The 16,897-nt window shown below is 37.8% G+C and overlaps 1 protein-coding gene across 1 annotated transcript in view; it reads right to left on the bottom strand.

Annotated features, from left to right (window-relative positions):
• The window catches only part of MUSK (muscle associated receptor tyrosine kinase), an 82,691-nt gene extending 68,137 nt beyond the window's left edge, over positions 1-14,554 (bottom strand). Inside the window, exons 1-3 of the mRNA XM_037036038.1 lie at positions 14,190-14,554; positions 3,833-3,959; positions 2,950-3,101 (exon numbers count right to left, since the gene is read on the bottom strand). Of these exons, the coding sequence (XP_036891933.1) occupies positions 2,950-3,101; positions 3,833-3,959; positions 14,190-14,268 (358 nt within the window). The 5' untranslated portion in view covers positions 14,269-14,554. The remainder of the gene's footprint in view (positions 1-2,949; positions 3,102-3,832; positions 3,960-14,189) is intronic.
• Between the last annotated feature and the right edge of the window lie 2,343 nt (positions 14,555-16,897).

Raw genomic sequence — 16,897 nt, 5'->3', positions numbered from 1 at the left:
TAGTTTATTAATAACTTGAAGAACACAAATGTATGAAACATATTAGGAACCTGGAGTTTTCATAAGTTCTTCCCTTTAAAAGATAGTTAATAAAAAGTTGATTAAAACAAGCCGCCATCATAACAATTCAACATAATTTATAGAAACAGACAAAACAATTTGAAAAAATGTTTTAAGCTTATATTTTTATATAATTCTGTGTTATGACCTACTTTCCCTTTAGTTTCCATTGACATTTGACCATTAAATTTGATGACTAAGAGAAAAGTAGGTACATTTATTCTCTAGAAAGTAAACCAGATGTTATTATATTAGTAATCAGAGAAGTTCTGTCATACAATTTATGGTTAACATACTCTGCAAAATAAACATGGGTCATTTATCACTTTATGAAACACTCTTAATTCTTTCAAAAGAAATAGTTTATGTCAGCTAATTTTTATTCTCTAAGCTTTCAGAGGAAGAAGTTATTAATCTGATATACAGGAGGATTGGCAATTAAAGGATGCCATTATTTTATTACTTGAAACATTCATACAATAGTGAAAACTAAATTTATTTCCTTATAACCTTATGTTACAGATACAAACAAATGACTGAGAAATAGATGCATTTTATTTCTTTCAGGTCATGTGGCATAATCAATTTGTTACTTTGACAGAGAAGATCATAAAATAAACATTTTTTCTCTCTTCTATCTCAATTGTATATTTATATGTATGTGCTGGGAATGGGTTTGGTGGTGGTTATAAATCTTTAAGAAAGGAGAATATGAAGATATCAAGATAGATATGCAGAAAATATAAGGAGAAAATGGAATCATGAAAAATTGAAAAAGAAGATTTAATATTTATTAATTAAGAATGAGATAGAATGAAGAGAAAGAGAAATGAAAAAAAATGTGCCTGATTTTAGAAAAAAACCATCTTTAGTCTTTAGATCAAAAGGTCCCACCTAAAACTAAGTAGGAATGATCTACACAAAAACAATTAACAGATTCTTGTGAATATGAGAACTTCTAGAAATAAAGAGAAAATTTCAAAAAATGTTAAGAAAGATAAATATAAGATTTACCTATAGAGAAATAAGAAAAAAGGCCTTGGCTGGTATAGCTTAGTGGATTGAGTGTGGGCCTGTAAACCAGAGGGTTGCTGGTCACATTCTTAGGGCATAAGCCTGGGTTGTGGGCCAGGTCCCCAGTACAGGGAACAACACAAGAGGCAACCACACATTGATGTTTCTCTCCCTCTCTTTCTCCCTCCCTCCCCCTCTCTCTTAAAATAAATAACTAAAATCTTTTAAAAACTTAGACAATGTAATTTATAAAAAAGGAAATAAGAAAAAGATTTCTCTTCTGCAAGAATATCATATGAAAATGAATAATTATCCACAAAAAACTAAGGAGAAAGCCTTTTAAACTCTAATTCTGTATCTAGATTATCATCCAAGAGTGAGGGCGGAGTAAAGACTTCCAGCCATGCAAAGACTCAGAACCTGTATCTCATATGCTCACACTGAAAAGGAGCAGCTAACGATTTTCTCCAACAGAACACAACAACAGAATACAAAGATAAAATAAATAACAATAAAAATCAACAACAATAACAAAAAAGTCTCTGGTGGAACTGGACTTCACTAAATTTTATGGTGCCAATACGCATGTTTGTGTGATTCCTCCCTGCCCCCATCCGTAGCATGGTGTCAGATAGGAGAAAATAAAAATTGTATCATTACAAGCTTAAGAATTTATGAGCAGCAGCACAAGAGGTCATGAGATTTGAGGATTCTGGTAGGAGAGTACTTGATGATACAACACTAGGTTGGAAAGAGAACAACGCATGGGAGGAATGAAGCCCCATTTGGGTGTCAGTGGAAGGGGGAACAGATTGGAGTCGAGGGCAGGAGAACGTGACCATGTTGGCGATAGTGTGTAGAGGGAGTAAGGAAGTGAGAGGGGCAGACTCTGTTCTTAGCCGAGAAAGAGACAGATGGAATTTGCACCTTCTATCCGGAGGCATACCATGAGTCTGAGAAACTGCTTCTCTGATCAAGCAACACTGGAATAAGAAATGTTCATGTTCAGGGTATGACATACTAGAGTTTAGAATTTTAAACGCAGTTCATTTTCTGGGGCTGATAGGTCATTGATTGGGTAGGCTGCTAAAGAGTTAAGGCAAACATCACTGGATTGGTGGAGGTCAAGGCATTGTAAGGATGACGTAGCTAGCGGTCCTGCTTTATGACTGTTAAAATCCCCTAGGCTGACAGCAAGAGTAGACAGCAAGGTGGATAGAAAGATACTGGAATCAAAGTCTTTGATAAATACACAGAGTGCCTCGACTGGGTAGATGACTTGGCAAGTAGAGTTGGTCAGATGGCACAGTGTGAGAGGAATACACAATATGGAGGCTTAAACAAGGGCTAGGGGATTAGCCAGGAACTCGCTAGCCTTGTGGACATGAAGTGAGGAAAAAATAAACAGCCTCCACTTAAAAAGAAAAGTCACTCAAGTCTGCAAAGTCACTCAAGTCTGCAAAGTCACTCAAGAAAAACAAGCTGAACTAAGGCAAAAGCATCGAAGAAATGTTTGTTAAGCAACTAGAGATAAAAGAAAAAGAAAAGGAGGGGTGTATTTGGTTGTAATGGAACTGTTCTAGAGGCACAGACATTAAGAGACGGTTTCCTCAGTGAGAGAAGTCTGGGTGGAGCACAGAAAGAGCTGTGTCAAGGCAAGAAAATGAAGAGGACAGGAACTAACAGACTTGCCTTTAGGGTGCTGGCTGACGGCAGGAATAAGAGGTGTGGAATTAGCTTCCTCAAGGTTGTGTTTTGAACTTGAACTTGTCTAGCTTTTGAAACTTCAGGTCTGTGGCAGTCTCTATTTACTGCCTGCTCCAAAATGTACCAAGTCAGCTTAAAAACCAAGAGAGGGTTGTCTTTCTCACTCACTCATCTTCACTTGCAGGGCCCCGCAGCTCTCGGCAGCGCCTCCCACGCCATTGTTGGCTATGCAGCAGTAAATGCCGTCATCGCTGTCTTCCACACTCAGGATGGTGAGCAGCTGCCCGTTCTCTCGAATGCTGTACCGGGTGTCAAAGAGCCTGCAGGGTGCAGGGGAAAATGCCAGGTTAGGGCCTCACCTGTGATATTTCGGCTACGGTGAACTGATCAATCAGATGACTTGTCAGTGAGGAAGTAGATGATAGGAAATGAGTGAATTCTGAATAGTAGAACAGTCTTATTTAGTCATATACAGCTAACATTATATTCTAATCTTTGCTAGGCTCCCATAATCAAAGCACCACTGAGTACTTTAAAAATGCTTTCAAAAGGGAATGTCTGCTGATAAGACCAACTGTAAAGTTTACTTTACTTGGGAAAGTATACTATTACCGAGATACAGAGTTGTCTTCCCACAATTACTGGGAAATAGCAACTAGACATAATAAACACATGCACCTCAATGTAACCAGAAGAAAGGGTTAAATATTTATAAAATTAACTAACAATTAACTGCATACTTATTCATTCATTAAACAAATACTTAGTGAAACCCTAACAAGTGCCAGGCATAGTCCTAGTTCTTTGGGATACATAAGGAAGCAAACAGCCTTGACTTCCCACATCAATTAAATCACTGTTTCCCTTTGAGCGATTCCCTTAACCTCATTGAAGGTCAGACCTTACATTTATAAAATGAGGACATTTGCACTTTGTATGTTATGGAAGGTGAACTGCAATACTGCCAAGAGCTGTGGTTGCTTTTATGTCAAGATAAATCTCAAGGCAGCCTTGGCATTCTTACCAAAAAAAAAAAAGGCAGAACACTTACTTAATGAGAATTTTATTTCTAGTCCAGGAAATTTCAGGCTGGGGATAGGATTCCACCGCACACATGAAAGTAGCCACTTCTTCAACTAAGGCATCCACTGTCTCAAGAGGAGTGGTGATGACAGGAGCTAACAGGGGAAGAGAATGCAAATGAGAGCTGTGTACTGACCCTCTGTAAGCAGTCAGAGGCCTCCACAAGCCTGAATGAGAATTATATTTCCACATAGCACAAATTTGCCAAAAGGAAGAAAAATTTTATGCAGAGAATTCTGTTTCTACTTGCAAACTAGGCATTTGAGAGTCAAAAAAGAAAGCTCTTGGGATAGTAAGACTTAGAATTTACTGTATGTGAGTAGGGACAGGTCCAGGTTTTGGAAAGCCCAAACATATATAATTTGGGCACCCTCTTGAAGGAAAAATATATAAAATTAGGAGATATAAAATGTCTGTGGCCACCCCAACACCAGTCAACTTTAGAGGAAGTGTGACTGAAGGGAAGGGAGCGAGAGCAGAAAGAGATGGTATCCCTAACAAGGGTTTAGAAGCCATTTCCCCCACATTTTATAAAAAATGCATATGTTCATATGAACACATTTCTAGGGTCTTAAGAGGGGCTCCTGCAAATAATAGACTTGGAAGTTTAAGCTTTATCAGATGTAGAGAGAATTCACATCTGCATATGAGTAGATTAGAAAAAGACACCCTGATGAAAAGATAAATGATCCAAGTAAAAACGGGCAAAGGGTCTTAACAGACTTTTATTCAAAGAATGTGTACAAATGGAAAACAACACGAGAAGATGCTCAACTTCCTTACCATTAAGGAGATGCAAGTCAAACCACATAAGATAACACTTCACACCCACTAGGGTGGCTCAAATCAAAGGGAAAGAAACAATAAGTGTTGGTGAGGACACGGAGAGATTACCACACCAATATATTGCTGGTGGGAATGCCAAATGGTGCAACTGCTGTGAAAAAAATACAGTCGCTTCTCAAAACATTAAACATATAATGATTATGTGATCTGACAATTTGACTTCTGGGTATATATCTAAAAAAAATTGAAAGCGGAGACTCAAATAGATTTTTGTACACTCATTTTAATGACAGCTTTATCCATGATAACCAAAAGGCAGAAACAACCCCAGTGTCTGCCAACAAATGAACAGATAAACAAAATGTAGTTTATCCAGATGATGCCATTTTATCTGACAATAAGAATAAGAGGTGCAACACATGTTACAATATAGACAAACCTTGGAAACAATAAGCTAAAGGCAAAAACCCAGTCACAAGGACAACATATTGTACAATTTTATTTCTATGAAAGGTCCAGGGTAGACAAAGCTATAGTGACAGAAAATATAGAGTGATTGGCTAGGATTGAGGGGGGAAGATGGAGGGATCAGGGGGGTAATGACTAGAAGCAAAAAGAAGTGTAAATCACACCTTTGCCTTGGAAGGACCCACAATCTGGGTAACAAGGTAAGACAGAGATATAAAATGATAAGCTAGAATAATCAGTTATGCCTGCCATCCTCTTACAATTATTAATACTGCCCCCTTTGCTCCGAAAATACCTGAGTTTGGACAATAAAGTATGTGACCATTTTAGTTAAAACACAAGGTACATACGAAAGCCAAGTGAGTAGAGTAGACAGTACATTAGATGCGGGTAGTTAGTTGGTGACAGCCTCGTGACACGCCCAGAACTGGCACATTGGCCTTAAAGGATGCACCCACTATCTACATAACCTTATTTTTTTTTTAGTAAACTCCAAGGCAAACTCATCAGCTGAGAGTGAAGGAAAACGGACAACGGTAGTCGGATGTGTTTCACTTAGCTCCTATCCCCCTTGTTAATGTTATTCTTTTCTTAAAATCTTTTTAAAGCATTATCTCCTCCCAATTTCCCTGACTTGTTGGAGCCAGATGCCCTTTTCCTTAACCCTTGTTCATCCTGTGTAGTCACTTTTACAGTGCTTGTCATGCAGACGCTATTAATATGGTCCGTTTATGACCGAGTGTCCCACACTCAGCCATAAAAACCTTGAGCTTTCAGTCAGGGATCACATCTAGACCTGTTTCTGTCCTGAGGGTTAGTACATTGACTGATTATTATTTAAATGAACTAGACTACATTTCTGAGGCCTGTAGAAAAGACATATATTTTCTAAAAGGTTGCAAAAGAGCAGCTGAAATGAGAGAGCAGAATTTTTAGCTAAAGTGACATATATAGGTACCAAAGCCACCCTTTTTCAATTTTCTACTGATATAAACATTAAAATCTTCAAAATGTAGTACAAAGAAATAAAATGTAACAAATAAAGATATTAAGAAATGTAAAATCTAGGCTGACAGGCATTTCTGATGGAAATTTCAAAACAAAGCAGAGGAAATAACCTAGGCTGATGTATAGCTGATTATTTTTCAAAATTAAAAAAGCATGAATATTCAGATTGAAAGTTATACCAAGTGCCAAGTCGAATAAAGAAAAATGAATTTATCCGTAGATACATTGGAATAAATCTATAAAAATTAAAGATAGAAAGTATTAAACCTTACTAGAAAGAAAAGATCAATTGCTTTGATAGAAATGCCAATTAGGCTAACATGAGATTACTCAGCAACAATTGACGCCAAAATTCAGTGGACTAATACCTTAAAAGGGATGAGATAAAACAACTTTTAGCCTGGAATTCTATAGCCAGCTTAGATAATAATTTCAAATGAAGACAAAATAAAGACACAGACCAACACTGATACCATTTACCACTCATAGACCTCTGTGACATAGTTGGTGAAGTCTATAACCCCAGCAAGAAATCATTTGTACCCAAAAGGAAAGGATGAAAGATGGCAATAGTAAACACAAATGGTGGTAAAAATTGATGACAATTTTAACTCACTGTGGAATATTTAAAAAAAACAAACCACAAATTTCTGTGTTTAAAAATGAATGAAACTAAAATTACAGATAAACAATGATAAGCTCAAAGTTCAGAGAAGAGGTTCAGCAGATAATTAAAGCTAAGCTCTTTGCCACAAACAGGCAGATGACAGAACTACTTAATAACTACAAACATGAAAAGAAAAAAATGCATGGCTAAATGCATGTGTTAAAATTGTTTAATGTTTTGTTTACTTTCTTTTTTTTAGACTCCACATGTAAGTGAAATCATATGGTATCTAAAAAAACCAAAATAAATGAAGAAACAAACTCTTAAATAGAGAAAAGGCACTGATGGGAGACAGACGACAGGGGTTAAGGGGTGGCCAAAATGGAAAAAGGAATAAATGAGTACAGATGGCTGGTTATTAAAATGGTCACAGAAACATAAAATACAGCACAGAAGTATAGTACAAACATGTATTAATGATTACACTAAAAATAGATTAAAAGGCAAACTTCCAAAGTAGCAGGAGGAAAAAAAAGAGACTTGAACTCTATCAGTCAAGAGAAGGAGGATGAAGAGGATGTAGAAGAAAAGGAAGAGGAGATGGAAGAAGAGGAAGAGGAGGAAGAAGGAGGAGAAGGAGGGAAAGAAAGAGAGAGAGAGAAGGAAAGAAAGAGAAAGAAAACCAGGATAACTGAGCTAAGAAGAGATATGGGTAACAGAAGACACAAAATAGTGTGGATGAAACATTCCTGAATGTATCAGAAACCACAGTAAATGCCAATGGCATAGACCTATAGACCTTTTTTTATAGACCTATAAAAAATAGATACTATTGCCCTGGCTGGTGTAGCTCAGTGGATTGAGCACAGGCCTGCGAACCAGAGGATCGTGGTTGATTCCCAGTCAGGGCACATGCCTGGGTTGCAGGCCGGTTCCCTGCAGGCCAACTCCCAGCAGGGGATGCACGAAAGGCAACCATACATTGATGTTTCTCTCCCTCTCGCCTTCCCCTCTAAAGATACATAAATAAATAAAATCTTAAAAAAATAGATACTGGTATACATTAAAAAGCACAAAAGATACACCTAAATAAATTAAAAGAGAAATGTTGGAAACAAAGGGAAGGAAAAATATGTACAGTAAGCACTACTTAAAGTGATAAAGCAACAAACAGTACTAATATGAAAAAAATAAAATATATGCTGGTAAAATTTATAGAATGAAGAGAGACATTACTCACTAATAAAAGGAACAATACATCAGGAAGATGCAACAAGCATGAAGCTTCATTATTTAAAAATAAAGACTTAAAGTCAAACGTAAACATTTCAATGAAGTTATGTACTTTTAAATTTTTAAAGAAAATTATATACACACATATTTGAGAGAGAGGATGGAAGAATGATACCAAAATGTTAAAAAGCATTTTCCCTAGGCATGCATCTTAAGTATAATTTTATATTTTTGTTTCATTGTAACATGTTAAAAATGAATACAGTATTAAAAATGAACACATTATTTTTGTAGTAGAAAGTCATAACAAATCAGAACCCCACAGAAATGTTCACTTTCCAATGCAGTGGAAGCAAACTTGTAACTGATGAATTGTGAGAAAGTCAATCAATCTCTTATGTACAAAATATATATTTTCTAAACAACTAATGAATGTAACAAGCAATCAATTATATAATCATATAGATGTTAAGAGATAAAAACAAAAAATATAATATTAAATTTGCGGGATGCAAGTAATGACGAGCCCAAAGGTTAATTGATAATATTAAATGCTTTCGTTAGACTATTGAGCAAGTAAGCATTGAGAGCACAGGGCTTGAGTTCAGATCCCCTCTCCATCCCTTTCCTGCCCACCAAGTCACTTAACTAGTGCCTGGGCATCTTCAGCTGTAGGCGGAGGCAATAACAGAGCCACCACATGGCCAAGCATTAATTTTTAGAATTTCATGAGAAAATTGTTAAAGCTATTATTAAAAACTAAATGATATAAATTTAGAATTGAACTATGTTAAACACAAAGTAATACCACTCAAAATTCATCACTTCCTAAGTATTTGACTACAGTTTACTATTATCTTTGTTCTTGAGGTTATTCACATCTAATATATCTGTATGGTAGAAGCAGTAATATGAAGGCCTGCTTTTGCACACCTCTTCCCAATTCAGTGTTGGTAGTGTGAAGTGGGCGGTGGCTGGAGTATTCACACTTCAGAAGTCAGCAAAGGCAACAAATCGGGGCCTTCTGTTTTTTCTTAGAGAAGCAGGTATTTAACACGGACCAGCAACTTTGATCTAGTTAGAAGGTCACTTACAGCCATGGCCAATGGTGCCCTGAAGATCGGAGATAATACAGAATGTGCCTGTTCTCTCGTGTTTAGTTAAAGTGGCAGGTGGAAGAATTGTATAAACAATTTTATTATGATACCTCTTTTTTAGGATATGTAGGAAAAAATGAAAGAAAAATACCAAAATGTTCACAGCCCTGTAAGTATGGGTGACTTTTTTCTCTTTTCAATTTGTATGTATTTTGTGTTTTCAAAATCATTCTTGATGGCCCTGTACTATTTTTATTTAAAATCTTTATTCCTTAGTCTCTTCTCACTCAGTACACAGGTGCAGAAGCGATGGAGATAACAGACACGTCATTAACGTTGTCTTTCCAGCGAGGAAACGCAAACTCTGTGGAGATCAGTTACGACCCAAGAAGTGAATATTAGAATGTCTTGACAAACAGACATGGAGAAGTCTGTGAGGTGTTATTAAGAACTTCATTAAGTTAACACCTTCCCATGTTCCCATGTTCTGTGGTATGACAGTTTTATGTGGTTTGACTCTGTTTTTAATAACATTAGCGTCTAAAATTGACTAAGAACCTGCTAGGGACAGTGCATCACATTTTCCCCTTCATTATCTCATCTATGAATCACAACCAGCAGAAACACATACTATTATTATTCTCATTTGCAGGTGTGACATGGAGGCTAAGAATGGTTAGATAACTTGTCTAAACCTAAAAAAGTACAGGGTGAGAGAGCTGAATTTCAAGGTTAAAATTGGCTCAAAGTCCCTGTCTTTTAACTCTAAACTACACCATGTCTTCAACCATAGTACTCATTACCCAGAGAATGGGGGGAGGAGGGTAAGATTCACATTCAATGTCAATTTATTTCGGCAGAATGTAGTTGGTTAAGTTCATTCTGCCCATATTCCAAAATTCTCCAGACAAGTCTGCTGGAGAATTTGAGAATTTTCAAAATTTTCCTGACACAATCACATAGTTGTATTTGATGATACTTGTTGGCCCAGCAGACTGTCTCATGTTTACTTTCATTCTCCTTCCAGCTTTCATCTCAGCCAGAGCCTGTCTAAACTAGGGCACTGTTTCTTCCCTTGACCCAAGGACCACACGAATAACAAATACATGCAAGTGAACACAACGCTTTTCTGGACCCAAAGAGTAACGTAACTTGACTACTAGCTGCCTGATGAGAAGGACATAATATTACTCTTTTAGGGCCTCTAGCACGTGGGTCACTGCCACACCAACTTCAGATTGAATAGCTGCTGATCCATGGGACCAAGTGATGGCGTAAACAAAGAAGTCAGGTGTGTTTACTCCTTTTTGTTTTAGATAAATTCGGGCTCAGACTTGGAATATATTCACGTTTTCTAACATCATAAATACAGTACTGTTTTCTCAGTAGGAGAATGCACTTTGGTATTGGAAATTTTCCAAAGCCCCCAAAGAATGAGGATACTCAGTATTGCCCAGCATTTGGCATGTCTTAGAAAAGGACATGTTTGTACTACTGGTGATGTATTTAATAACATGGAAGTGATTTTTTGCCATGATGTCTTTGGAAGTGGTAAGGTTTATTGATTATGTCGATAATCACTTATCAGTGCTGCATCATTAACTCTCCACCTCAGAGCGCACTCCTTGTGCTTCTGGAATGACACTGGATACAGGCAGCTGAGAGTTCCAGCTCAGTCTGGAGTCTCTGAGATTGTTTCTCCTGGGGACATTGCTTTGGGGTAAGGCAGGATCTCCGAGGGATCCATCTAAAATGTACACGAACCCAGGAGTGATCATTTCACCAATCACTGACAGTCCTTAGCACAGTCCATAATATTGTATGTTGAGCACTGGTAAACACTTCCCCAGGCCTCAAGTGTCCTTATTTCATGTTCTTTATTGTTCAGCCCATATTGCATGATCATGTTGCCATAGAATCTCAACTTTCTCACTCTGTAGTCCTTTAGCTGCATTGACCCTTGAAAGCACCAGTCTTGAACCAATCCAGACCGCTGTCCTTGTGGCTCCTATGTTCGTATATTATTGTCCGATAAAGTGAAACTACGGTGCAGATCAGAGTTGCTAGCAAAATGCAGTCCTCAGCCCAACTGGATTCTCAGCATGGCCCACGGGTGCTTCTACATTCTCTGGTCCTCTGTCTCCTCTTCCTGAATGAAACTACTTCCTGCTCACCCCTCACTTGTTACTTTCCCCCAGTGACTGCCAAGTTCTACTTCACTGAAATGTTGCCTACTTCCCCTTTGGAAATATGATAGAAATATTGACATTTCTGCTCTTCCTGTCTGTTCTTTGAGGACAACAATATTTAAAGCAACTTATGTTTCCCCAAATGTGCAATGAGTTTCTCTTTCAATGCACATCAATATTAAACATTCATCCAGGACTTGGTGTCCTGGATTTCAATGACAGCTGTGCCCGCTCTGAATTAGTCATATGTCAAGCCTGTGAATCCTATCCCTGTATACATACGTTTTAGAAGAGGGGGCTACTCAAATGTCTCTAAAGTATATCAGTCAGACTCCACAATTTTAAGGAATGCTAGCAAGTGGGGTAATTTTTAAAATTGGGTGTAGACAGGAGTTCTTCATGGGTGTTAAACAGATTCAGTGCTGCTTACACGAACTCCTAGGCTCCCACAATTTAAATTCTGCTGGACACACAATGCTTCGTGCTAAAGCATTAAACATTTTAAAAGCATGTGGTTGGCTACTTTCATACACGATAGTTTGTAAAATTCTCCTTCTTGTGGATTATGATTTTGAGCTCATCATTGAGAGTATCAGCAGTTGAAATGATCCAGAAAGATAGTGACTTTTCCCTTGTCTTTGAATATTAAGACTCTCAAACTGAAACTAAAACAGTAAACTATAAATTCTACCAAGTCAGTCATTAATTTTCTTGAGAAAATGGCATGCTGATAGAAAGGAATCCACTGAACACCCTTGCACAATTTCAAATCTGCCGGTCTACTTTGTGAAATGTTAGTGGGTAGATTCCCTGATTTATTCATGATAAAGGACTTAGAAAAAATGTATACCAACTAAACAACATCTTTTAAAATTGCCTTCTGCCAAGAATTTAAAAACAACTGCAAGATATTTTGTGTAGAACATTTGTATTACTTCACACAATATTAAAATAATAGCACATGGTTGTGTTTTGTTTGTACCAACATAGTCCACGCATTTCAACATTTACAATTTGAAAGGCTGCACTTTCATGACCATGCTCATCCTCAGAGCTGGGTTGTGTAGTTCATTGATTCTTGTTCTGCTAAACTCGGTGTCTTTGGCTTAGGTGGATGTTAAATGCGCATTATTGTAGATTTTACAATAAATACAGTAGACTAGGCAAAACTACTGTTTTAATTTTTGATTTTACATTCTAATGGTAGTGGCACATAAATTACAAATAAGTAAAGTTGGATTAACCATCTGATTATTTTATTTAAAAGCCAAGATATCTGATTTTATTAGCTTTATGCCACCGTATTTTGAAGTTATATAGTATGCATTTGAAATAAGGGCTTTATCCATAAAATTTGGAAACTGAAAATCATTATTCTCCAGGATATAAATTAGGAGTTGCTCATACAAAAAGCCTTTTTATTTTTTCCTTTTTCATGCACCAAATTCTAATTTGAATCATCAAAACCAATTGTCCAGCTCCTTATAAAACGACATTTTACTGAATTTTAGTGTTTAACCACGTCACTCTATGTAACTTTGTGGTTTAAAATAGCACGAATGAGATACAACAGTTCATAAGTACCAGCATCCAGGTGCTATCCTACAGGACTTCCGTTGTGTGATCAGGAAGTATCGCAACAATCTGAAAGCAATGTCAAGTCTCTCTGGCTATTATGAGCTGTTTGAAAAGATCTAGATTCTCTTTTATCAGCAGATACCTCAAAGCATGAGTTGGCAATTAAATATTTAAATGCATGTGCAGATATCATACTGCTTATGCAAAATGGAAAAAACCAACAAAATAAATTAAGTTTATGAAATCAAGAAAAGCTTTATCTTATTCACATGGGCATCTTGACACTGTGGCTCCAGAAATTTTAAAGAACTACAAAATCTAAGGCTGCATTTCCCATCTACATACCGGTACTACCTTTGCTTACCTATACAATGCAAGCATGTTTGGTTCTTTGATAAAATAATATACAAAGGAAAAATAATTTCTTTGAATGTGTCCTAAACCAAAGAAGGCTTTTTATGCTACTGTGATACATTAATTTGAAAACTGTTTACTTTAATGGATACCATTCACTCCACTCTCTCACGTCTTTTTTAAAAAAGATTTCAAAGCAGCCCTTGGTCACTTCGCAAATCACTTATTTTCCAGTCTTTCTCCCTGATTTGAAACACGCTAGTCTCAGCTTCATAATACACTGGCCAGAAACCATGTCACTGTGGACATTCTTGCTACTGCAACAGGTGTTTGTCAGTTTCTTAAGTTGCTTTCCTTTCCCCTGAGGTCGTGTTATTTCCGGTACATTCCAAAGGCCCTGAAAAAAACCTTTCACAGTCTCTTGCCAAGCCAAATCATGACTCGGCCTCAAAGTTATTGAGAACCCCTTGTCTTCAGGCTTTTATTAAATAGGCAAATTGTATGCACCTATCTCTAATTCTGATTTTTGAGGAACCAAAATATTTATGAAGAGTTTTGTAAAATTAAACGTGAAAATGAAAATGATTTTTTGTTCAGAAGCAAACACTCTGGGTGTGTGGGAGTAGGGTTGATTATATCCCTGCGTTAAAAGGTTTTCATCACCCATTTAGACCACCCTGAAGTTTGACGTCCACGTAAATAAAACAGATCTTGATAACTTGCAGTCTAATGTTCCTACCTGCTAATGTTTCCTCTACTAGCGAGGGCTCTGCATGCACCGTCTGGCTCAATTTTTTATTGCACAACTTAAGGCAGGGAGGGATACCGCGAGAAAGGAGCCCATCAATCAATTGCTTATTTATATAGCTCTCCACAGATCGAACCCCTACTTCACCAAGTAAAACCCAAGCCCATCATAATTTGAATCGGTCATAATCAGGGCACACACACACACTCTTTAGAACTGCGACAGGACACCAAGAAGACAAGATTGCTCCAACCAACCTTTTGGAAGTTTCTCAGTCCCGCTGAAGGCAACCAAGGTAAGAATATGTACCAGTGGAATGTTGACGAGCTCTCTCATGATTAATCCAGGCTCAGGCAGGAGAAAGTTCCTTCTGGACAATGCAAGGAAAATGCCCCGCAGTTTACATTTTAAAGCATAGTTTGTCACAAAAGGGTCGTCTGCTAATGACTGTTCGTGTCAGCAGCTCCACAGGCTCTAAGTATAATCAGGAATTCCCAGACTTGGCTGTAATGATGGACACGGCCAGCTGGTGAGTATCCACTTAGACCAGTAATGCAAGTGTAGGGCTGGAGGAACAAGGGAAAGAAAATCCCTTTGGAATCCCCTTTAAGACAGTGACAGAAGGACAATACCAGATGCCTTTTGCAACCACCACTGTAGTCCCTGAGGTACAGGTTTCCTGATCTGACTCATCTCACCATCTCTCCTGCACTCACCCCGGAGCCCTGGGTGTCTCTCACCGGGACTCCTCCCCGCCCCATTCCACCTCCCACATCCAATCCCTTACCGATACCTACAGATTGTACCAACTCAGTATTCCTTGATTTCTCCCCCTCCTTTCATTCCAACTAGTATCACACTGTCCCAACCTCTTTTTTAGACGTTCATCTTCTCTGAACAATGGAGATAGCTCCTGTCTGTTCTCTCTGCCTGGTGCCTCACGGTCTTCTACCATCTTTTCAGATAGTCTCTCCCACTCAAAAGCTGTCTGTCAATGGCTCCTCAGCACATAAAAAATAGTCAAACATTCCTTATATGATATAGAAGGCTTTGCTGGACTCTGCCTACCTTGTTAGCATCATCTTTTATAATCCATCCCTACCTCTTATTTTAATAAGAGCAGCCCACTGTTGGGTCCCTGTGTATATAGCTTTCTTGCTTCCATAAATCATAAATTGCTCATACAGTTCCAGCTTCTTAGAATGCTTTTTTCTTTCTCTCCACCCAGTCAACACCTGTCTCAGCTTGATTATCATGCCCTTCCTGGGAGCCATCCCAGACCCCAAATTCTGTATCTTCCCCAAGTTGTGTTAGGGTTGCCTCCTCTGGGTTTCCATAATACAATGGACACATCCCTATTGTTGCACTTACCTCATGGCTTCGAGATTTTTTTCCCCTTGCACTGGAACACTCGTTCTTTGGCCCCAAAAGTCCGCTGAGTCAGCATCTGTGGGCTGTCAGCCAAATGATACTCTTAGCTGCAGAGCCTCCTGGAGGCGCACCTCCAGTGGCTTCTAAAACTTCCCACTGTGCAAATTGCCTTTTCCCACTGAACAATATGTCTTAGAGACTTTGCTATGTTAATATAGAGACACTACTTCGTTATTTCTATTGCCTACATTGCCCTCTAATTCATGGATGTGTGATGGTATATTTAACTATTCCCCAGCAACTTAGGAGAGAATCCATTTCCCCACACATTCATCACTATTTACCTTTGAATTTTTACATCTAAAATCAAATTGATATTTTATTGTTTTAATTGATGTTCATTTTACTGAATACTGTTGGTAATGAAAATTTTTCATATGTTTATTGTTATTCATTTTCCTTTTCTGTGGCTTTTGCCTGTTTTCCTCTTAGGCCATTTTTCTTCTTGTTATTAATTTACAAGAGTTTCTCTAATACTTTGGATATAAATAATTTATATCACTTCAACTGTTATATATATATTGCAAATATTTTCTACATAGAATACCTCCACTACCCAGCTGTAGCAATTGGTTCAGAAATGGGCTTATGGCTCAAGCCAGTCAGTCCAAGGTCCCCCTGGAATATTACTGGACCTAATGCAAAACAAGCTCTTCCTTCTTAGATCGCCACCCACATGAGCCAGGTAATCCAGGGCCATTGGAAATTTCCATGCTTCATTAGCAAGAGTCAATGTGCAAAGCCAAATCTGTCTATTGAACTTCCTTGCTATCTAAATGAATAAATCCTCTCTTTTGTGGCTTGGCTAATATTAATTTGATTTCTTAAATTGCAATCAAAATAATCCTAACGCAATTTTGAGAGAAGAGATGTAGATTTAATCAGATTTCTGCTCTGGGAATATCCTGCAAAATGCCACTTATTTCATGGGAAATTTAGACATTAGTATGATGAGCTCATTTTTTTTTTTTTATGTGAAGTTCAAGAATCAGCTGANGAATAAATCCTCTCTTTTGTGGCTTGGCTAATATTAATTTGATTTCTTAAATTGCAATCAAAATAATCCTAACGCAATTTTGAAAGAATAGATGTAGATTTAATCAGATTTCTGCTCTGGGAATATCCTGCAAAATGCCACTTATTTCATGGGAAATTTAGACATTAGTATGATGAGCTCATTTTTTTTTTTTTATGTGAAGTTCAAGAATCAGCTGATGAACAGTGTGGCCATCTCTCATTCCCATGCATAACACTAGGTAAAGCACAGGGTTCTGGAAATTGGGGTGGCTGTAGACCCATAAGCTAAAAAGTTCAGATCGAGATCAGGAGCCACCATCAGTGAAGAGAAGTCCAAGGCGAGCCCCTCAGGGGACCTCGTCATTCGAATGTCCAGCAGGAGGGTTTGTGAGAGGGATCTCTCTGTCTTATGCTCCCTTTCCCCTAAAACATCAGACAGGCATGGGTAGTGCCCATTTTTAATCTAACAGGAACTGCACCCTATAGAACCAGTGACCCCAGGAGGTTATCCCCTACT

The sequence above is a fragment of the Sturnira hondurensis genome, unplaced genomic scaffold (assembly GCF_014824575.4).
Source record: "Sturnira hondurensis isolate 20B ecotype Veracruz unplaced genomic scaffold, ASM1482457v3 Scaffold0022566, whole genome shotgun sequence".
Taxonomy (NCBI): domain Eukaryota; kingdom Metazoa; phylum Chordata; class Mammalia; order Chiroptera; family Phyllostomidae; genus Sturnira; species Sturnira hondurensis.
This window is presented reverse-complemented; position numbering and strand designations above follow the sequence as displayed.